Below are 23,706 nucleotides of genomic sequence, written 5' to 3'. Positions count from 1 at the left end.
TTTACAACAAGGAAAATAATAATTATAATTATTAACAATTGAAATCTAAGAACAAGGGACAGGAGTTTGGTAAGAATCGAAAAATTGGGTCTCTAATTAATTTTGAAACTTTTAACTTAATCTTTTGATTTGACTTTGCTGAATCAAAAGAAAAACAGTAAACATAAGTAAATGCTAAATGCAGAAAAAAAAAATAAAACAAAACAGTAAAATATTTTCAAAATTAAAAGAAAAATCGTATACATATTATAAGGCTTTCAGAGTATTATTTTTATTGTTATTAAATTACGCTTGCTATTATTCAAAATCAATAAAACTAGATAGAAAATTTAATAAAATTGAAGTAGTGTAAACAGTCAAAAACTTCAATATCTAATTTTTATTTTCAAATCCTAGTTAAACGGTTGTTCATTAGTTTCTGAAAATTTTGAAAATTAAATCAAATAAAAATTAAAAGCTGTGGACGTACATATACCAAGTTGAGTTCTTTTTCTTCAATAAAACTAGATAGAAAATTTAATAAAATTGAAGTAGTGTAAACAGTCAAAAACTTCAATATCTAATTTTTATTTTCAAATCCTAGTTATACGGTTGTTCATTAGTTTCTGAAAATTTTGAAAATTAAATCAAATAAAAATTAAAAGCTGTGGACGTATACCAAGTTGAGTTCTTTTTCTTCAGTCATCAAAACATGAGAAAAGAAAATGAATGCTCAAATAATGACCAGGGGAAGTAGGGAAACCAATATTTTTAATTTTGGTAACTCAATTACAGATATAATTTTTAAAAGAAAAAGGTATTGCTTATAGGAAAATTCCAAGTAGGTATACATTAGTTTCTTCGACGTTTTGCTTCAGTACTATCTTACGTAGTCTTAATTTTTACTTGAGATTCGAGCATTCAAAATGAAAGTTTACTTAGACAGGAAGAAGAAAATCAGAAAATGAAAATCTCTACGTAGCTAAATTATGATTTAATGTTATTACCAAGACCTATTAATTAATTAAATTTTGTATACAGTATTTCTTGAAAATGAAAATCTCTACGTAGCTAAATTATGATTTAATGTTATTACCAAGACCTATTAATTAATTAAATTTTGTATACAGTGTTTCTCCTTTAGGAGAAATTTAAAATTTTAAATAAAATTATATCACGACACTTTAGTATACGAAGTATTAATTATAAGGTATACATGCGTTACATGGAATGGACGAGAAAAACAAGAGGGGGAACAATATGGAGAATAGTTATAATGTCAATGAGGGTGTATTTGTAGGCATCAGTGTTTCTTAGCACAAACGTTCCATGCTATTCTCAAGTACAAAGCTACAGGTAATGGTAACAGTGACATCCCCTGGAGGAAACATGCTCTAGACATAAAACACTTGCATGCCATAACAAAGAACGTTCACAGGTAGTAAGTACACACAATATGCCCCCCTTCATACAGAACATGACCTAACCAGGGGTCAGGCATTATACATATTTACTAGACAATTGTTTAGCAAGCTCCGTATACTTTAGGAACTTTGAGTGGGGACTTTCTTCAAAATTTTGCGGCGGACTTTTACCAGATGATGAAGAAAAAATTATATCACGACACTTTAGTATACGAAGTATTAATTATAAGGTATACATGCGTTACATGGAATGGACGAGAAAAACAAGAGGGGAAACAATATGGAGAATAGTTATATGTCAATGAGGGTGTATTTGTAGGCATCAGTGTTTCTTAGCACAAACGTTCCATGCTATTCAAGTACAAAGCTACAGGTAATGGTAACAGTGACATCCCCTGGAGGAAACATGCTATAGACATAAAACACTTGCATGCCATAACAAAGAACGTTCACAGGTAGTAAGTACACACAATATGCCCCCCTTCATACAGAACATGACCTAACCAGGGGTCAGGCATTATACATATTTACTAGACAATTGTTTAGCAAGCTCCGTATACTTTAGGAACTTTGAGTGGGGACTTTCTTCAAAATTTTGCGGCGGACTTTTACCAGATGATGAAGAGTTAGGAGGATTCATGGATTTGCTTGATGATGGTGAAGGGGAGTTTGTCTGAGATTTAACAGTGACCGGATCAGGAATAACACCATCCTTGACAAAGTGCATCTTGGACAGATGATGTCTGTATGCACCCTTTGATATGAACGGTGTGTCACAGAATGCACATTTCATAATGGAGTCTGCCGTGACGACAGCATCATTGCAAGCCCAGCTGAAAGCTAGAATAGCACCGGGTGATGTGCCACTACTAGTGGTTGTTAGATTAGATGGTGACACAGAGTTCGATGGAACAGAAGGGCCAGAGTTTGAGTTAGGACGTGTATTACTATTGTTGGAGGTGGGGTGATGCGTTTCAGTCTTATCACAAAGTTTCTGTAATGCTGCTAGAGGATGGCTACTCTTCCCGCCAGGACCATTGGTGTCATTGGAGTTGGCGTTACTTGGACCACCTGATAGATTATCAAACATGGAGGAGAGGGCACCTAGACTTCCAGTGGATTTCTTCTCAGTGGTTGAGCGTGGTGTGGAGCGATCACTATTAGCAGGACTACTACGAGGACTGGGTGCATGCATGCTATGTCTACCAGGACTAGGTGGCGAACCACTCTGCCTCTCCTCTTTGATCACAACTTCTACAGCTGGAGGTGTTCTAGACATGGATCTTGGTAAGCTATTACTTCTGTAACTTGCCTTATCATCTTCATCACCATTCTCTAGTTTTTCTTTTTTGATAACCATGTCTTCAGGTTCGAGCGGTTCTTTCTTTATGTTGACCTCCTCATCTGTTGAGTCATCATGGATGGAAGGTTTACCAGAGGGTGGTGTTTGGATGCGTTTCTCCGGTGTTGTCCTGGGTGTAGAGGACATGTGCCGTTCTGAGGAGGTGTCATATTTCTTATCAGGAGTTAAGGATTCCGGTCTACCAAGACCTCGTTCACTGATAGAGCTAGACTCACTACCACTCCTCTCTCTTCTCATACCGAATTGCTGTTGCTGATAGTTTCTTCTGCCCGAATAGGACTGAAAAGTCCCTTTACCCCAGCAGTCTAAACAAGGTCTCGTATATTTGATGGGTTAAAGAATAATACGTACAAGTAACAGTTCAGTAAAAAAACCTTGCTTAACTAGAAAAAAAAAAAAACAAAAAAACAAAAACAAAAGGAGAGATAGGAAATTTTGTAGAAGAACCAACTCAATATATGAGAATTCTGGAAAAAAGTTAAGGAAGGACAGAAAAAAGTGCCAATCCTTCCACCACCGTAAGACCATTTCTAGGAGTATCTCACAGAAGAGGAAGTCAGGAGAAATGACTTTCTGTATGGCAAGCGACATTTGACGAAGAAAGAAAAGGAGAAATATTGAGAGTTTGTGTAATCCACACTCTCATCGATTCCTAATCGTTTCAATATACTAGAACCAATAGGAGCATTACCTACACCACCTTGCCCCGCATAATAGAGCTAGACTCACTACCACTCCTCTCTCTTCTCATGCCGAATTGCTGTTGTTGATAGTTTCTCAGTAGATTCATAGTTTGTGCATCGACTAACGGCTTTGTGTAATCCACACTCTCATCGATTCCTAATCTTAGAGCTAGACTCACTACCACTCCTCTCTCTTCTCATGCCGAATTGCTGTTGTTGATAGTTTCTCAGTAGATTCATAGTTTGTGCATCAACTAACGGCTTTGTGTAATCCACACTCTCATCGATTCCTAATCGTTTCAATATACTAGAGCCAATAGGAGCATTACCTACACCACCTTGCCCCGCATAGTTACCATGTCTAGAGCGAGAATCAAAACTCTTTTCAATAAGTTTCTCAATAGCATTTAACACAGAAGGGGATGAGGATTTGCCATCTTTTTGACTATTGGTTGAGAGATCAGCTGGATTGTTACCATCAGTAGGAGTTTGAGAATCTTCGCGCTTGATTTTCCTACTTTCTCGTAATGCTTGGGTCACACTGGTTGTATTCTCAGATGATAGCAGAGCACTTTTCAAAAGATTCCTTTGATCACCCCCAATACAAAGTCTTATATGGTCTACAAACACAGCCATATCAATCTTCTCGCCACATTTTTCACATGTTATTCTTCCTACTGAATGCATTGCACTTTCTCGTCCTGATTGTTACCATCAGTAGGAGTTTGAGAATCTTCGCGCTTGATTTTCCTACTTTCTCGTAATGCTTGGGTCACACTGGTTGTATTCTCGGATGATAGCAGAGCACTTTTCAAAAGATTCCTTTGATCGCCCCCAATACAAAGTCTTATATGGTCTACAAACACAGCCATATCAATCTTCTCGCCACATTTTTCACATGTGATTCTTCCTACTGAATGCATTGCACTTTCTCGTCCGGGTTTCACCATTCCCATGAACATGTCCCCATTCTTCATTTCATTTTGAGCTCTTTCGCATTTCATTTTGAGCTCTTTCAATTTCTAATAATTTTCTAACAGGCAGAGACTTTTTCCTTTTCTCTCTCGTTTGTCTTCGTCTACCTCCGCTTTCAGTTATGGATCTCATGATGTGTTCTTTGTAGTGAGAATTCTTAACCATATGATTGCTAAGTTCCTTGAGAGAAGTGAATGCTTGATCACAGACTTTACAAGTAAGAACTGCACTGACATGACTACTGGCTACTGGTGTACCTCCGCCACTACCACTTCCACTACCGCTACTTCCAGTGGATGTTGAGTGTGTGGTAGGAGTATTAGTATTGGTTGTGTTATTCGTGCCAGTGGTGGATTTCGTGTCACCAGAATCCTTATTGGCAGTGTTGTTGCCATCTGCAGACTTCCAAGAGATGATTTGTTCTTGAGATATAATGTTCGTATAATGTTGAGTCTGCTGCATATGGCTTGTCATTTCAGCGAGAGATCTAAAGCTTTGTCCACACCACATACATTTCAATATCTGGCGTGTTTGTTCTGCTCCCTTTCCTAACCATACATCTTGGCCACGGACAAGCTTCCTCGGTAAGGGCATGGTTTCTTTGATGAGGAGATTCAGATCGGCTTTACTATTTGTATTGCTAGGAGATGTATTGACAGTGGTGGTGGGAACTTGAGGTGGAGGTAGAGGATTGGGTTGAGCAGGAGGTGGAATGTTGACACCGCAATGTTTTGCTTCCTTCATGTGAGTGGTCAATGCAGCAAGACTGGGGAAGCTTTGCTTGCACCAAACACATTTCAGAACATCTTTGGCTTGGTCTGCTCCTTTGTTTAACCAATGAGATTGCCAAGCGCTATGTCTGCCCCCTGCGTTGTGAGGTCGAAACTCATCGCCACCGAGTTTACTAAGTTCACTCATCTTCTCCAGTGCTTTGGTTGCATCACTAGAGGAATTGAATGAGTTCTTCTCAGGAACTTTCATCTTTCCATTCCACAGAGGATTATCTGTTGCCAGGAGATTCGTGTTGGTAGGTGACAAGCCTGCTGCCGCTGCAGCTGCCGCGAAGAATGGGAAATGATTTGGAACACCAGGTGATGTCCATGGCGTTACTATTTGAGGTTTGAAGTCGTTTGAGATTCTGGAGGATTTCTTCATGGAAGTTGGACTTGGTGACAGTTCTTCTCGGCTTCGCTTTCGAGTTGAACAAGAGAGATCAAGGGGACTATTGACCAAAGATTCATTGGGTGTTGAGAGAGGTATTGGTTTGCTTAAGTTTAACACAGGTTCTGAGGAATCTGGCCTCTTCATATTCATTGCTAGGTCGAGGACAGCTGTGTTAGGATCGTCTGGTGAGTGAGGGGATGACGGATGGTGCATTGGATAAGGACTTACTCCTCGATCGGAGAATGCAGACTCACGAGATCCACTTCTAGGAGGTATTGAGGAATCACCCGAGTGTCTGGACGGACTGTTGACATCTCTGAAACAGAACAAACATAGTCAACATTAGAAATTGTATGCAACATTGTAACAATATGACATGCCTACATGATTATCTAGTCGTATAAATTTTCAAACGTTATTGACATGAAAACATTTTCCCCACTTCTAGGAGGTATTGAGGAATCACCCGAGTGTCTGGACGGACTGTTGACATCTCTGAAACAGAACAAACATAGTCAACATTAGACATTGTAACAATATGACATGCCTCTATGATTATCTAGTCGTATAAATTTTCAAACGTTATTGACATGAAAACATTTTCCAAAAAAACATTCCAAGTTCCAAAAGTAATCTAGTTTTAATTCAATGTTTGTTTTCCTTCTCTCCTCATACTTTACCTACTTAGCAAAGAAACAAATAACAGAAGTACGAAAATAAATTCCAAGTCAAAGTCACATCTAATGACAATAATTTTAAAAAATAAAATGAAATAAAGAGAAGTAAAAGAAATCAAGTTTAATAAAATTTACAATAAAATATAAACTTTCTTTCCTACATAATATTCGTACATGTATATTTTAAAACAATCATAAATATATCACAAAAGTTTCGTTTTTATATTCTTTCCCTTCTACTTTTTTTTTCCTCTCCGTGAAATTTACGAGATTTTCTCCCTTCTTACTTTGCTTTCCCTCGCATTTTTTCATAATAAAAATAAAGAAAATGTTCCTGATTTACAATATTACAATAATAAATTAAAACATTTTTATATTTTTTTTCATTTCCAAGAAAGACATCATTTACATACAAAGACACTGTTATTTTAATGATAACATTAATTTAACAGAGCTACGTCCACATAATGGTACTTTGCATTCACCTACGTTTGAATCCATGTGATTTCTAATCAATACATTTTTATTATGTCCTACCTTGAAGAAACAATCTTGAATAGGCAATAAATTTATCAATTTACCAATAAATTTTCCAATTTACCTACTACAACAAAGACACTGTTATTTTAATGATAACATTAATTTAACAGAGCTACGTCCACATAATGGTACTTTGCATTCACCTACGTTTGAATCCACGTGATTTCTAATCAATACATTTTTATTATGTCCTACCTTGAAGAAACAATCTTGAATAGGCAATTTATGAATTTACCAATAAATTCTCCAATTTACCTACTACAATTTTTTGAAAGTTAATCTTTTAGTTTGGAAGAATGGCCTAAATAGTTAACACCTCTTGCATTTGTAAACAACATCTTTTAGTTTTAAATCAAATTCTAACCTCATCTTAAGCATCCGCTAAAATCCAAAACTAACAATCAAACAACCTCCCTGGGTTGAGGAATGAGGAACTTTTGCAAATTTAGTTTGGAAGAATGGCCTAAATAGTTAACACCTCTTGCATTTGTAAACAACATCTTTTAGTTTTAAATCAAATTCTAACCTCATCTCATGCATCCGCCAAAATCCAAAACTAACAATCAAACAACCTCCCTGGGTTGAGGAACTTTCGCAAACCTCTACCCATCTCCCTGGCCATTGTCCACTAACTTCGTGGTACATTCAACTAGAACTCTTTTCTTTCCAACTAAAGTTATTTTGTTTCCAGGGGAAGGAGGTGAAGGAGAGGAGCCACCTCCAGACTTTCACCCAGGGGAGGAGGAAGAGGGAGAACACTCCGGAGATCAGGAGGAAGATGACGAGGACGAAGACGGGGGCTCCTCGGCCCCCTCCCCCCTCTCTCTAGTCCCACAACCCGGCCCTGATTATAATCATATACGGTAAGTTAGTCGTTTCGAAGCTTGTGAATTTCTTCTCAGATTTACGTTAGGTGTATTTTCCTTTCGGAAAACCAAATAAAATTGATCAAATGATCACTACTCCTGCACTCATTTCTATTGAAGCAGTGGTCAGTTTCCCAAAAGGAATATCTTTTTGTTTCACGATTAGTAAAAGAAATTTTGCTCAATCAATGCCGGACCGAATTGGGCCTTTGGAGATTCCGTTGGGGCTCTTTTTTTCTGATTTAGTTCTACAGTTTAATCAACTAGGTACATAGTTTGTATTTTTAGACCTTTTTAAAATGGAAATGACAATTTAATCCCATTGGATAAGATGTCCGTACTGTCTTTAGCATATTTTTTATTTGTACCTACTCACATTTGTTAAAGCTGAAACAAATCAATAAAGTTTATTCCGATGTTCCTACTTTTTTGAAAATTATGTCCTCTCTCAAAACCTGCCTCTCCGGCACTGATGACTGAGCTACAGTCCTTTGTATTAATTACTTCAACTGAGGCCAGACAGATATACGAAAAGCATAAACACACAATGTACATTACTATTAGAAATAAAATTCTTTCGATTTTCATTTTCTGATTTTCTTCTTCCTGTCTAAGTAAACTTTCATTTTGAATGCTCGAATCTCAAGTAAAAATTAAGACTACGTAAAATAGTACTGAAACAAAACGTCGAAGAAACTAGTGTATACCTACTTGGAATTTTCCTATAAGCAATACCTTTTTCTTTTTAAAAAAATTATGAAATTCTTTCTCCATATTAGAATTCAGCTAAATCGTGACGGGAACATAAAAAATAAATACTGAAAAAGAAAAAGAAGAAATACTTCTGATAGTAACGCTAATAGAGATATCGAAACAATTCTTAGTAATTAACACAGTTGAAAGTCCTGCTACGAGTATGGGAACTCTTTTCAAGCAGGATTTTTTTCGATTTCCCAAGGAGCGGTAACATCACCTTTGGTTTGGTTTCGGTGTTATTTTAACCAACTTCTGCGTGTTCTTTTAACATAAGAACAGGTGATACTGGGCGATAGACACATGGAAACAACTCTATCTGCACTCAACCCTGAAATATTGAAAGTCTGAACGGGAGTAGCAGTAACATATCTCCATGTCAAACAACCCAACAATATGCCAACCCAACAAATATGCCAGACAACCTAACAAAATGCCAGAACAGAATTACCAGACATGATCTCTCTACAGAAACACTTCTCAATGCTCATGTAACTAATGATTAACCATGTATTCGAAGCATCAATAAATCTATCAAAACTTTCAGAAATGATAAATAGATTTGAAATAAAAAAAAAACTGTTCAATAAATATACGTTTCTTAAAAATGTAAATTAATGTTTGAAGGCTGTTTCACACGACGCGCGCAGTGCATTCGACATAGTTGTGGGTCGTGGCAATGAGACGGAAGACAGTTACAGCAGGGCTCTACTTCTGATAGTAACGTTAATAGAGATATCGAAACAATTCTTAGTAATTGATACAGTTGAAAGTCCTGCTACGAGTATGGGAACTCTTTTCAAGCAGGATTTTTCCGATTTCCCAAGGAGCGGTAACATCACCTTTGGTTTGGTTTCGGTGTTGTTTTAACCAACTTCTGCGTGTTCTTTTAATGAAGGTAAAAGGGCTGAAAGTTCGCCTTGGTGTAGGGAAGGTTGCAGGCATGATCTTCAGAGGTCATGATTTGAACAGGGACAAAAATGATCAAATCTGTTAACAAGAAATCCATTAATTTTTGTAACCATCGTGAAGTTATTACTGACAATGGGCGTGATCGCCAAAGTATAGACAAAATGTCATCTGACAATAAATTCCCATGTAGGTAATACACTAACTAATTAATCTAATTATGTACATGGACTGTCCAATCTGTCCATAATTATGTACCTAGTAATGTGTGATAGCTTTGAGGTACACATGTGTGATAACTTTGAAACATAGAAAAAACCCACTGTAATTGAGGGCAGAAAAGCAAAAACATACAAAAGAAAATGAAGAAATGGTTGCTAAGATAATAGCAACTAGAAATGAAAGAGAACTAGAAAAGATTACGGAGCTGAACGCTACTAAAGGGATTGGGAAGCATAATGAAGATAAGCAGAAACATTGATGAAATGTGAAACAAGAAAACAGAAAGACTGGAGAACGAAAAGTTAATAACAAATTAGACAACAGAGTAGATTTGAAAAAAGAAGAAGCAAAAAGAGGAAAACTATTATAAGCACATTTCTCACTCGGTATTTTTTGTCAAAGGCAATATGATTTTGATTTATTTTTGATGTAAAGCAAAAAGATATCGATGGTAAGGTCCAAATCTTCACTTATGGATTACTCTATCTGACCTAGGTTTAAAAAAACTGTTCAATAAATATACGTTTCTTAAAAATGTAAATTAATGTTTGAAGGCTGTTTCACACGACGCGCGCAGTGCATTCGACTTGGTCGTGGCAATGAGACGGAAGACAGTTACAAGAGGGCTCTACTTCTGATAGTAACGTTAATAGAGCTATCAAAACAATTCTTAGTAATTAACACAGTTGAAAGTCCTGCTACGAATATGGGAACTCTTTTCAAGCGGGATTTTTTCGATTTCCCAATAAGGAGCGGTAACATCACCTTTGGTTTGGTTTCGGTGTTGTTTTAACCAACTTCTGCGTGTTCTTTTAACCACTAACCAACTTCTTGGTCTCCCTCATGCAGCTAAAACCATTCTGATATGAGCAGTGAAGATACTTGTGATCCAACTAGATAGGTTTGATACAAACAGTTGTGGCCCATCATCTACCATGACATGGCCCCACATCTTCACATGGACTAGATCCAGCTCATAAAGATGGACTTGGAATATACTTCTTCTCGGCGGTGATAAATTAAAAACCATCCTTGGAAAGTTATAAATTGAGTTCCTATGCCATTCGCTAAGTTCCTTGAGAGAAGTGAATGCTTGATCACAGACTTTACAAGTAAGAACTGCACTGACATGACTACTGGCTACTGGTGTACCTCCGCCACTACCACTTCCACTACCGCTACTTCCAGTGGATGTTGAGTGTGTGGCTAAGTTCCTTGAGAGAAGTGAATGCTTGATCACAGACTTTACAAGTAAGAACTGCACTGACATGACTACTGGCTACTGGTGTACCTGCGCCACTACCACTTCCACTACCGCTACTTCCAGTGGATGTTGAGTGTGTATAATAATGTACAAAGAGAAAAACAGTTAATGCTACAAATAGAGTAATAGGCGTATACAAAATTGAGATTGAGTAGGTGTGACTTTTTGGGGCCAAATTATAAAAATTAGGATTTATTCTAAGCCAAGAATAACTTTTAGAATTTTTTGGACAGTCAAAAATGTGGATTTTCATCCTGTAAATTTCTTGATATTGAAGTATTTTTGATAGAATATTCTTTTGTCATCCAAAATTTATGTGTGTCAAAGTTCTAGTGAATGCATTTCTTGGAAACAGCTCAAAAATTTGAAAAGTTAAACAAGATCTGAAGCAAACTTACAGGGAGGTTAACAAAAACTATTTCTGGGATTACAAGTGATCCTAGTTTTCTTAAGTTGACCATCAGTCCATGAGTAATCAAATATCGTTCTAATATTTATTTTACTTTCATGTTAAATTAAACGTTACTTAGGGTAAGTAGGAACAAATGACGAACTTATGATTGGTATTAAATTGAGAACGTGGTAGTCAGAAATACATAAGTATTTGTGACTGAGTGTGTGGTAGGAGTATTAGTATTGGTTGTGTTATTCGTGCCAGTGGTGGATTTCGTGTCACCAGAATCCTTATTGGCAGTGTTGTTGCCATCTGCAGACTTCCAAGAGATGATTTGTTCTTGAGATATAATGTTCGTATAATGTTGAGTCTGCTGCATATGTATGCCATTCCAAGGCCGAGAAGTCCCCGTGTCAGCCATTGCTACAAACGTATCCATCAAATGAAGAAGAAGGACTGACTATAAAAAGAGAACTGACCTAGGTTTATCAGATTGCCGGAAAGGGTAGCGGAAAAAGCAGATGTCCGAGAGACCTAGAAGTTGGATTCTTTCTCCGACACAAGTGTTCCGACCCTAGACTAGACATTCAGGGTGGAATACCGCATTCAGGGTGGAATTGGATAGGCAATACCGCTCTGTGTGTGCCACAAACACCATTATCTTCAATCAAGAAAAAGTCGAAAAAGTCTTTTGTTCGGAGTAAAACAAGGGACAAACTTACAGGAGGAAGCTCAAGACACGGAGGTGAATATGAAAGCAGACGAGGAAGACGGAAAAGAAGAAGAAGGAGGAAGAAGACGAAGAAGAAGGAAGGGAAGTTCAAGAAGGTGAGGAGTATGAAAATGAGATTGAAGGGAAATTAGACAAACTCGGAAAACAAAGAAAAAAAGTAGATGTAGAAGTCAGAGAAAGAGTAAGAGACGTGGAACACAAAAAATTGAAATGAAAAATGACAGAAACATTCAAGACAATGAAAAGTGAGGAGGAAGGGGAAGAAAAAAAGTGTGGAAGTTGAAAGATGAAGATGTAGATTGTGATGGGAAGATAAGACAAGATGGTGAACTTAGTAAAAGAAAAAGCTTCGATCAAAATGTATAGGCTACCTTGATGTGAATTGGTTTACACATTTTTGGCGACCCTTCTTACACTAGAAAATTTAATGAATTTTGCAGTAACTGCAAGCTATACCTAGGTAGGTATACCAACAAAAATATTTTACTATAATCAAAAAGTAAAAATTGATCATTTTTAACAAGCTACTACCCTGAACCAACTAAAGTTATTCTTACATTGTACAGCATTAACATACGTTAGAAGACAATCGGAACTTTATCTGAAATTGAACTCTACTTTTTTTATTTCTTCTTTTTCTTTTTCAGTATTTATTTTTTATGTTCCCGTCACGATTTAGCTGAATTCTAATATGGAGAAAGAATTTTATTTCTAATAGTAATGTACATTGTGTGTTTATGCTTTTCGTATATCTGTCTGGCCTCAGTTGAAGTAATTAATACAAAAGACTGTAGCTCAGTCATCAGTGCCGGAGAGGCAGGTTTTGAGAGAGGACATAATTTTCAACAAAGTAGGAACATGGAATAAACTTTATTGATTTGTTTCAACTTTAACAAATGTGGTACAAATAAAAAATATGCTAAAGACTGTACGGACAACTTATCCAATGGGATTAGATTGTCATTTCCATCTTAAAAAGCTCTAAAAATACAAACTAGTTGATTAAACTGTAGAACTAAATCAGAAAAAAGAGCCCCAACGGAACTTCCAAAGGCCCAATTCGGTCCGGCATTGATTGAGCAAAATTTCTTTTACTAATCGTGAAACAAAAAGATATTCCTTTTGGGAAACTGACCACTGCTTCGATAGAAACTCAGTGGAGTAGTGAGCATTTGATCAATTTGGTTTTCCGAAAGGAAAATACACCTAACGTAAATCTGAGAAGAAATTCACGAGATTCGAAACGACTAACTTACCGTATATGATTATAATCAGGGCCGGGTTGTGGGACTAGAGAGAGGGGTGAGGGGGCCGAGGAGCCCCCGTCTTCGTCCTCGTCATCTTCCTCCTGATCGCCGGAGTGTTCTCCCTCTTCCTCCTCCCCTGGGTGAAAGTCTGGAGGTGGCTCCTCTCCTTCACCTCCTTCCCCTGGAAACAAAGGAACAAGACGGGTTAATACGATTGGAAACAGAAAGGGTTAACAAGATTGGATACATGAAGGAAAAGAAAGAAGGAAGGACACAAGGAAGGAAAGAAGGAAAAATTAAGGAAAATAAGATATTGTGATTGAATGGAATGGAACATTGCTATGGACTCCCTATTATTGACTTCAGAAAAGTTGGACAGGATATAAACGAAAAATAAATACCCACCTAAATAAAATAAAAATACCTAATAATAATAATAATAATAATAATAATAATAATAATAATAATAAAAATAGAATAACCTATGTAGAACATTAAATTATAAGAACAGGTGATACTGAGCGATAGACACATGGAAACAACTCTATCTGCACTCAACCCTGGAATATTGAAAGTCTGAACGGGAGTAGCAGTAACATATCTCCATGTCAAACAACCCAACAATATGCCAACCCAACAAATATGCCAGACAACCTAACAAAATGCCAGAACAGAATTACCAGACATGATCTCTCTACAGAAACACTTCTCAATGCTCATGTAACTAATGATTAACCATGTATTCGAAGCATCAATAAATCTATCAAAACTTTCAGAAATGATAAATAGATTTGAAATAAAGAAAAAAAAAAACTGTTCAATAAATATACGTTTCTTAAAAATGTAAATTAATGTTTGAAGGCTGTTTCACACGACGCGCGCAGTGCATTCGACATAGTTGTGGGTCGTGGCAATGAGACGGAAGACAGTTACAGCAGGGCTCTACTTCTGATAGTAACGTTAATAGAGATATCGAAACAATTCTTAGTAATTGATACAGTTGAAAGTCCTGCTACGAGTATGGGAACTCTTTTCAAGCAGGATTTTTCCGATTTCCCAAGGAGCGGTAACATCACCTTTGGTTTGGTTTCGGTGTTGTTTTAACCAACTTCTGCGTGTTCTTTTAATCACTAACCAACTTCTTAGTCTCCCTCATGCAGCTAAAACCATTCTGATATGAGCAGTGAAGATACTTGTGATCCAACTAGATAGGTTTACCATGTCTAGAGCGAGAATCAAAACTCTTTTCAATAAGTTTCTCAATAGCATTTAACACAGAAGGGGATGAGGATTTGCCATCTTTTTGACTATTGGTTGAGAGATCAGCTGGATTGTTACCATCAGTAGGAGTTTGAGAATCTTCGCGCTTGATTTTCCTACTTTCTCGTAATGCTTGGGTCACACTGGTTGTATTCTCAGATGATAGCAGAGCACTTTTCAAAAGATTCCTTTGATCACCCCCAATACAAAGTCTTATATGGTCTACAAACACAGCCATATCAATCTTCTCGCCACATTTTTCACATGTGATTCTTCCTACTGAATGCATTGCACTTTCTCGTCCGGGTTTCACCATTCCCATGAACATGTCACCATTCTTCATTTCATTTTGAGCTCTTTCAAAGAGAACTGAGTTTCAAATTTAATGGTCATGTTATTATTACCATTCTTGATGATAGATATAAATGTGAGCTCAACAATGATACATACAGGATGGGATGAGAGATGGATGCCAACAGGGTGTGTCAAGTGGTAGTGAGGTTATTGGACAAGGTGTGGAATTGCGTGAACTGTGAGAATCAAATGGATGAAGTCCTCCTTCTCCTTCTCCTTCCTCCTTTACTTTCAAAGTCTTATGAACCAACAATTGGACAGTATTAATCAAAAAAGCACCATCCATAAGGCAATTCCCCTTATGAATGGTTCTTTTCTGAATGCTGTACAATTAGATATCTATGTATATTGTATATCCTAGCTTGGCAATCTCAGCAATTGAAGGGTCTTGAAGAATGAGTCCAAATAAGTCCATCAATAATTCAATACCATAACTCATCATATCAAAGGAACTCTAACAGACATCAATGGAACTCGACAAATTCCAATTATCAATGGAATCGACAAATTTCAATCACCGTGCATCAATGGGAACTCTAATAACTTCAAGAGAACTGAGTTTCAAATTTAATGGTCATGTTATTATTACCATTCTTGATGATAGATATAAATGTGAGCTCAACAATGATACATACGGGATGGGATGAGAGATGGATGCCAACAGGGTGTGTCAAGTGGTAGTGAGGTTTTTGGACAAGGTGTGGAATTGCGTGAACTGTGAGAATCAAATGGATGAAGTCCTCCTTCTCCTCCTCCTTCCTCCTTTACTTTCAAAGTCTTATGGACCAACAATTGGACAGTGGAGAGTATTAATCAGAAAAGCACCATCCATAAGGCAATTCCCCTTATGACTGGTTCTTTTCTGAATGCTGTACCTACAATTAGATATCTATGTATATCCTAGCTTGACAATCTCAGCAATTGTAGGGTCTTGAAGAATGAGTCCAAATAAGTGCATCAATAATTCAATACCATAACTCATCATATCAAAGGAACTCTAACAGACATGGAACTCGACAAATTCCAATTATTGATGGAATCGACAAATTTCAACCATCATGCATCAATGGGAACTCTAATAACTTCTACAATACTCCCAGGGTGACGTCACGAATTTACAATTCTCCCAACCAATCATCGTGAACCACAGCTCTCTTCGAACAGACATCAATGGAACTCGACAAATTCCAATTATCAATGGAATCGACAAATTTCAATCACCGTGCATCAATGGGAACTCTAATAACATGTACAATACTCCCAGGGTGACGTCATGAATTTACAATTCTCCCAACCAATCATCGTGAACCACAGCTCTCTTCAAAACAACACCATGAATAAAAATATTATTTGTTGTGTTATTGTTGTATATTTGTTGTTGAGTTTGAGTGACGGATGCCTCTACACCTTCTTCCATGCTATTCATACGTGTTTCCAAGTCAGGAACGTTCTTAGGGCGCGCTTTGTAGACTAACTTAGCTAGATTATCATTTCTTCCTTCTGTAGAACTTATAGATATTTGATGTGAGGTTTTTAGAAGAGTTTGTACATAGGTACATAGGTTTCGTATCAATTAGTTGTTCGATTGGAATAGATCTTCAGAAATGACATAATTTATGATCAATAATAGTTAAAGTATCCATTAAAATTTTGGTTTTCAGGGCTCTAAAATACTGTACGTCATTGATTGATTCGTACCTACATGCCGTTGGTCTTTTTTTTTGTATTTTAAATTTTTGGAAATTTCTAGTTTACTAGTTCCTTGAATTGTCGCCTAAAAAAAAATCTCCAACACCACTATATTTATCTTCATTGAACTGCCCTGTATCCATGTTCATTAGGTCCCTTGCTATACTTTACTTCACTTGTTCGCATCAAGCCCCCCTCTATTCACTTCCTACAATCGCTCCTGTCTCCCCGAGTTCCGAGTTTGAGGTTTGAGTGACAGCTCATAAATAACTCATAGCATGTCATTGATAGCATACTTCGCCTGGAAAAAATCTCCAACACCACTATATTTATCTTCATTGAACTGCCCTGTATCCATGTTCATTAGGTCCCTTGCTATACTTTCCTTCACTTGTTCGCATCAAGCCCCCCTCAATTCACTTCCTACAATCGCTCCTGTCTCCCCGAGTTCCGAGTTTGAGGTTTGAGTGACAGCTCATAAATAACTCATAGCATGTCATTGATAGCATACCCGAGCTCTCTCATTGGTCGGTTCGGTAGATATTCACACAATGGGAGGCGTGGTCACTTCAGTAACCTGTCAGATAGAAGGCCCGTGGTGTTTGCTTGGCCTCCGGGGACCACAGACTATTTCTTCCATAGGTCTGTTCATTTCTTCCTTAGATCTTCCATTTACTATAGGTCTGTTAATCCACGGACTAGGTTTGTTTAGCCATAGACTTCAATATGTTTATCCATGTCTGTTTCTCCGTGGACTTTTTTTTATTTTTTGTAGGGTTGGTCGGTTCGGTAGATATTCACACAATGGGAGGCGTGGTTACTTCAGTAACCTGTCAGATAGAAGGCCCGTGGTGTTTGCTTGGCCCCCGGGGACCACAGACTATTTCTTCCATAGGTCTGTTCATTTCTTCCTTAGATCTTCCATTTACTATAGGTCTGTTAATCCACGGACTAGGTTTGTTTAGCCATAGACTTCAATATGTTTATCCATGTCTGTTTCTCCGTGGACTTTTTTTTTATTTTTTTGTAGGGTTCCTTTGACAAGTGTGCTGAGAGTGCTTCGTCGTCCATTGTCTATTGTTCTTGTGAGGAGTTCTGTATGCGTGAATAGCACGAGTTGCTTTATATTTGGTTGTGTCTAGTGCATTATATGTGTTTAGTGGATTATATTTATTTGGTTGCGTTGTGTGCAGTATATTTGGTTGCGTTTTCTACTAGTAGATGAAGGTTCGCTGTTTGGTGGGTTTGACAAGTGTGCTGAGAGTGCTTCGTCGTCCATTGTCTATTGTTCTTGTGAGGAGTTCTGTATGCGTGAATAGCACGAGTTGCATTATATTTGGTTGTGTTTAGTGCATTATATGTGTCTAGTGGATTATATTTATTTGGTTGCGTTTTCTACTAGTAGATGAGGGTTCGCTGTTTGGCATGCGTGAATAGCACGAGTTGCATTATATTTGGTTGTGTTTAGTGCATTATATGTGTCTAGTGGATTATATTTATTTGGTTGCGTTTTGTGCAGTATATTTGGTTGCGTTTTCTACTAGTAGATGAAGGTTCGCTGTTTGGCGATCCTCGTGAGGATGGTTACTTGGTCTCGGGCGAGAATTTGATAATGGTCTCAGTGGTGTGGTGTGGAAAGACTTCAGTTAGGCCGTTAGGACTTCTTCTGAGTTTTGAGCATACTATGTACCTACCGATTAGGGAATTTAGGGATGACATATCTCATTTTCATTGAGCAAAGATTTTTCTTTGCTACATGGATTTCGTAGGTCATACACAATTTACCAGTCATGTTTATACGATGAATTAAAAGTCGTTAACTGTAAAAAAAAATAAAAAAATAAAATGAAAACTTAAACTCAAAGAGAGAAAAAAAGGAAGGAGAAGAGTATGATGTGTTGAAGTTTTGATGAATTTAAATAAGAGATTTTTTTTCGCTTTGTTTTGAATGTAAACAGGAGAGAACACAAGGGAAAAGAGAGGGGTAAAGAGAAAGATAAATATGCAGGAAAAGAACTTTGCGAGGTAAAAAGTTGATTGTGTCATGTTTTCTGTTTATTTTAAACTTTTTCAGGTGATGATGTTCAATAGAGGTGATGATTTTTTATTTTACAATATTCAATGTATCATTGACGTCAATGTTCAAGCTATTGACACGTTGGTATTTCCACGAATTGTTCGTCTTCTTGTACAAAAGCACAGGGAAATAAGAGATTTTTTTCGCTTTGTTTTGAATGTAAACAGGAGAGAACACAAGGGAAAAGAGAGGGGTAAAGAGAAAGATAAATATGCAGGAAAAGAACTTTGCGAGGTAAAAAGTTGATTGTGTCATGTTTTCTGTTTATTTTAAACTTTTTCAGGTGATGATTTTTTCAATATTCAATGTACATACATTGATGTCAATGTTCAATCTATTGACACATTGGTATTTCCACGAATTGTTCGTATTCTTGTACAAAAGCACAGGACAAACCAACTTGCAAAACATTCACGAGATATGCATCTGGCATTCCAATAATCAATATTAAATTAAGACAGTACGCTCGCAAAATAGAGAACAATGGTACGTTTATCATCACTATTTAGCATTGTTGGGGAAAAAATCTTGAACAACTTGAAAAAAAAAAGTAAAGTCACAAAATTAGTTTGACATCCCAGAGGAGAGACTACTTGAACACACGAGAGACGATGCGAAAGTTTCAAGTCCGGATGAGTGATTTATTGACGATCCCAAGTCCAGATAAAACTCGTGAACACAATGAAGAAAAACCTCGACAGCCAACCAGAGAGATGGAGAGAATTCCAAAGAATTTCGCAGAACAAGAACAAGATGTTGATGTCAGCGAGTCTGCAGACAAGACAGTCACAATCACCCATTATGTGGACTTTGCAGACAATAATGCGAGCTATATGAAAAGTGGTGCTGCAAGTTTGGAAGATGGATTTACACGGTGCTCTCTGCTGAGATTGGATGAGGAACTTGAGAACTTTTTATTTCATTGAGATTTTACTTGAGAAGAAAAGGAAGCTTGCAAACCAGGGTCAAAATGGTGTAAGATATACTTTGCGAGGTAAAAAGTTGATTGTGTCATGTTTTCTGTTTATTTTAAACTTTTCAGGTGATGATGTTCAATAGAGGTGATGATTTTTTTATTTTACAATATTCAATGTATCATTGATGTCATTGTTCAAGCTATTGACACGTTGGTATTTCCACGAATTGTTCGTATTCTTGTACAAAAGCACAGGACAAACCAACTTGCAAAACATTCGCGAGATATGCATCTGGCATTCCAATAATCAATATTAAATAAAGACAGTAAGCTCGCAAAATAGAGAACAATGGCACGTTTATCATCACTATTTAGCATTGTTGGGGAAAAAATCTTGAACAACTTGAAAAAAAAAGTAAAGTCACAAAATTAGTTTGACATCCCAGAGGAGAGACTACTTGAACACACGAGAGACGATGCGAAAGTTTCAAGTCCGGATGAGTGATTTATTGACGATCCCAAGTCCAGATAAAACTCGTGAACACAATGAAGAAAAACCTCGACAGCCAACCAGAGAGATGGAGAGAGAATTCCAAAGAATTTCGCAGAACAAGAACAAGATGTTGATGTCAGCGAGTCTGCAGACAAGACAGTCACAATCACCCATTATGTGGACTTTGCAGACAATAATGCGAGCTATATGAAAAGTGGTGCTGCAAGTTTGGAAGATGGATTTACACGGTGCTCTCTGTTGAGATTGGATGAGGAACTTGAGAACTTTTTATTTCATTGAGATTTTACTTGAGAAGAAAAGAAAGCTTGCAAACCAGGGTCAAAATGGTGTAAGATATAGAGATGGATTTACACGGTGCTCTCTGTTGAGATTGGATGAGGAACTTGAGAACTTTTTATTTCATTGAGATTTTACTTGAGAAGAAAAGGAAGCTTCCAAACCAGGGTCAAAATGGTGTAAGATATAGGGGTATGTAACTTTTATTGCTAAATAACTTAATTCTTAATATGTATCTATTCCATCTTATGCTCAATCATTTGATCCGAAATTTGGCCAAAATGCAGTCATAAAAGTCACAGAAGTAATTCAAAACATACAAAGAAATAGAGCAAGAGGATGCTAGTAATGGGTAATGGGGTATGTAACTTTTATTGCTAAATAACTTAATATGTATCTATTCCATCTTATGCTCAATCATTTGATCCGAAATTTGGCTAAAATGCAGCCATAAAAGTCACAGAAGTAATTCAAAACACACAAAGAAATAGAGCAAGAGGATGCTAGTATTGGGTAATGGTGAAACGTATCATTTAGGCATGTAGGAGACAATCTGTGATGTTCACAAGGGAAAAACAATGCAACACTGTGTACAGAAGAGGAATTAGAAGATATAGTAGGAACTAATGGGGAGAAACTTTCACAACAGGTAATATCAAGAGTGATGGAAAAAAGAAACCGTCTCCAAACAGGGGTATGTGGTATGTAACTTTTATTGCTAAATAACTTAATATGTATCTATTCCATCTTATGCTCAATCATTTGATCCGAAATTTGGTCAAAATGCAGCCATAAAAGTCACAGAAGTAATTCAAAACATACAAAGAAATAGAGCAAGAGGATGCTAGTAATGGGTAATGGTGAAAAGTATCATTTAGGCATGTAGGAGACAAACTGTGATGTTCACAATGGAAAAACAACGCAACACTGTGTACAGAAGAGGAATTAGAAGAGATAGTAGGAACTAATGGGGAGAAACTTTCACAACAGGTGATGTCAAGTCTCTCTCTCTCTCTCTCTCTCTGTTCACTCATTCACTCTCTCTCTCTCTCTCTCTCTCTCTCTCAGTTCACTCACTCTTTCTCTCTCCATTACCCACTTTCTCACCTCTCTCTTTCTCCCTCTCACTCTCAACCCTTTCTGTTTATTTAGGTTTTTTCCCCACTCTTAACAACTCTTTTTATAAGTACCTCAAGGTCCTCAAGAAACTGTAACTCTTTAACTCTTTGAAGAGTTAAAGAAGACCTATAAAACAACTTATTAAGGTAGTTAAATAAGTGATGAGAATAATTGCCAATGCGGTTAGTGTTTTAGTGTCAATGGCTAAATCGGTCTGTTTTCTTCGCGTTATTTTCCTGAATCGGTCCGTGTTCTCTTCCTGGATGTTGTTCCTAGGGATTGGAGATGCATCTATTGGAGGAACGTATTGTCCACATTTGAAGTAAGTTGGCAAATTATACTATTTGCACATAATTGGACTGTTACAACTCCTGGTCCTAAGCTGACAGAAATAAAGCACTTATAAATAAGTCAGTAATGAAATGTATTAATATTTGGCGTAATTCAGGGGTAAAGCCTGGCGCCCTCCAATCCATATTTAACCAATTACACTTATTGCCCAAACCCCTCTCTCTCCATCTCCAATGAATTCCCTGACAATCCTGTCCCTCGCGAAAACAGTACACATTACATTAAAATCTCTTTCTCTCTCTCTCTCTCTCTCTCTCTCCTGCATTTGAATTTTTAATTAAAAACTGTTCACAATAATTATTACCGAGAGAACTTATCAATAATATTTTATCGTAATTACAGGGAATTATAAATCATCATATAACCGTACGTGGTCCGCGAACATTACCTGATGTATCTATAGCGTTTGACTCTGTGAGTATCAGATGTAGAAATTATTGACTATGTAATATATCTCCTACTGGATGTCCTATGGCGTGTCACCATTCTGATATTGTACCATACAGGGTGGAATGAAATTTGGGGTCCTAAGGATGAGGCCTGAGGAGCGAATATGGTTGGAGTTACCCAAGGATGCAGTGCTAAGAGAAAACGAAATAGTTACAAAGGTTGTTCAATTGTTACAAATGTTAGTTGATAGAATAAAAGAGGAGCTTAAAATAAGAAGGATGAAACTCTGGATGACCCAGACAATTATTTCAAAGGTCACTCAAACAAAAGGAGAATGTTAGGTCACTACTAGAGTATAATTAGGAAAGATAACAAACTAAAAGGGAGAAAGAGCTAAAGAAAGCTAATAAAAGGACTAAGGAAATCATAGATGGAAAGAGGGAAAAATATAAACATAAATCTATAACGACAACATATTAATTACACCCTGAACATAGTTCATTACAATAATACAAAATGATAAATAAAATTTCTGATATATGCAAAATCTAGAAAAAAATAACGTTATAACCCTGCAGAAATTTGGAAAATCCAGTGGAACACATAAAACGTGAAAACCTAATTTATATTAAAATTAATAAATTTTGAAATATGTATTTAAGTAATTAATTAAAAATTATGAATTTAATGTTTCTGTGATGCAGGATTTTAATATTCATTTTTGATTTGCAATAATTTATGATATAGTTGGGAAAATATTTCATATTAGTACAATGGGGAGGGCTGTGTTTGAACTACTGTGGAACATTGTGAACATGTCACATAGTTGGAGTATCCATAACTGTGTAACTATGAGTATTTAACAAAAATCTAAATGCCTAATGCCTGACTGATCTGGTATCATTATCTGAAAGCATTAAATTTGTTGAAAAAAATATTAATACCTATCTACATAGAAACGGCACAGCACAAGCGAAATGTTGTATGAATAAAAGAATATATCAATAGACATTTCAAACAGTCTAACGAAAAGCGCAGCAAAAAAAAAAAAAAAAAAAAAAAAAAAAAAAAAAGGAAAAACAGAAAAAAAAAGCAAAATAATTGAAAATGCAAAGAAGAAGACTAAGAACAAGAGGAAGAAAAAGATGATGAAGAAGGAAAAAGAAGTAGACTAAGACAAGAAGAAGAAAAAGACGAAGAAGAAGAAGAAGCGAAAAAAGAAGTAGAAGAAGACTAAGAACAACAAGAAGAAGAAAAAGACGAGAAGAATGAAAAGAAAAAGAAGTAGAAGAAGAGAAAAAACACGGACGACGCATGATAAATTCACAAAGGATGCAAAATGAAATTTTCGAAATTAATAAGAAAAGGTAACGTGACATGACGTCGAGTCAAAACGGTTCAGAAGATCTTACGAGACGTCACAACGAATTTGGACACAAGTTGACAAAAATTATGCACAAGCATGATTGGGGTATGGAATGAAGACAGGTTGGAAACAGGGGTTGAGAGACATTTTGAAAGACAGCTGACGGACTGGGAGTAGAAAGTCCCAAAGTCGTTCAACCGA

General features: G+C 36.8%; 1 protein-coding gene across 1 annotated transcript; it reads right to left on the bottom strand.

Moving 5' to 3' along the window:
• Positions 1-1,097: 1,097 nt before the first annotated feature.
• LOC103524393 (protein tiptop-like) lies at positions 1,098-16,224 on the bottom strand. The gene is given in 7 exon segments (XM_026833504.1): positions 1,098-1,574; positions 2,016-3,008; positions 3,662-4,140; positions 4,378-5,904; positions 13,203-13,419; positions 14,412-14,809; positions 16,091-16,224. Coding segments are annotated over 7 exon segments (3,843 nt in total). The 3' UTR covers positions 1,098-1,479.
• Positions 16,225-23,706: the final 7,482 nt, after the last annotated feature.

The sequence above is a fragment of the Diaphorina citri genome, unplaced genomic scaffold (assembly GCF_000475195.1).
Source record: "Diaphorina citri unplaced genomic scaffold, Diaci psyllid genome assembly version 1.1 scaffold96, whole genome shotgun sequence".
Lineage (NCBI taxonomy): Eukaryota > Metazoa > Arthropoda > Insecta > Hemiptera > Psyllidae > Diaphorina > Diaphorina citri.
Note: the sequence above shows the minus strand (reverse complement) of the source record. Positions and strands in the feature narration are given on the sequence as shown.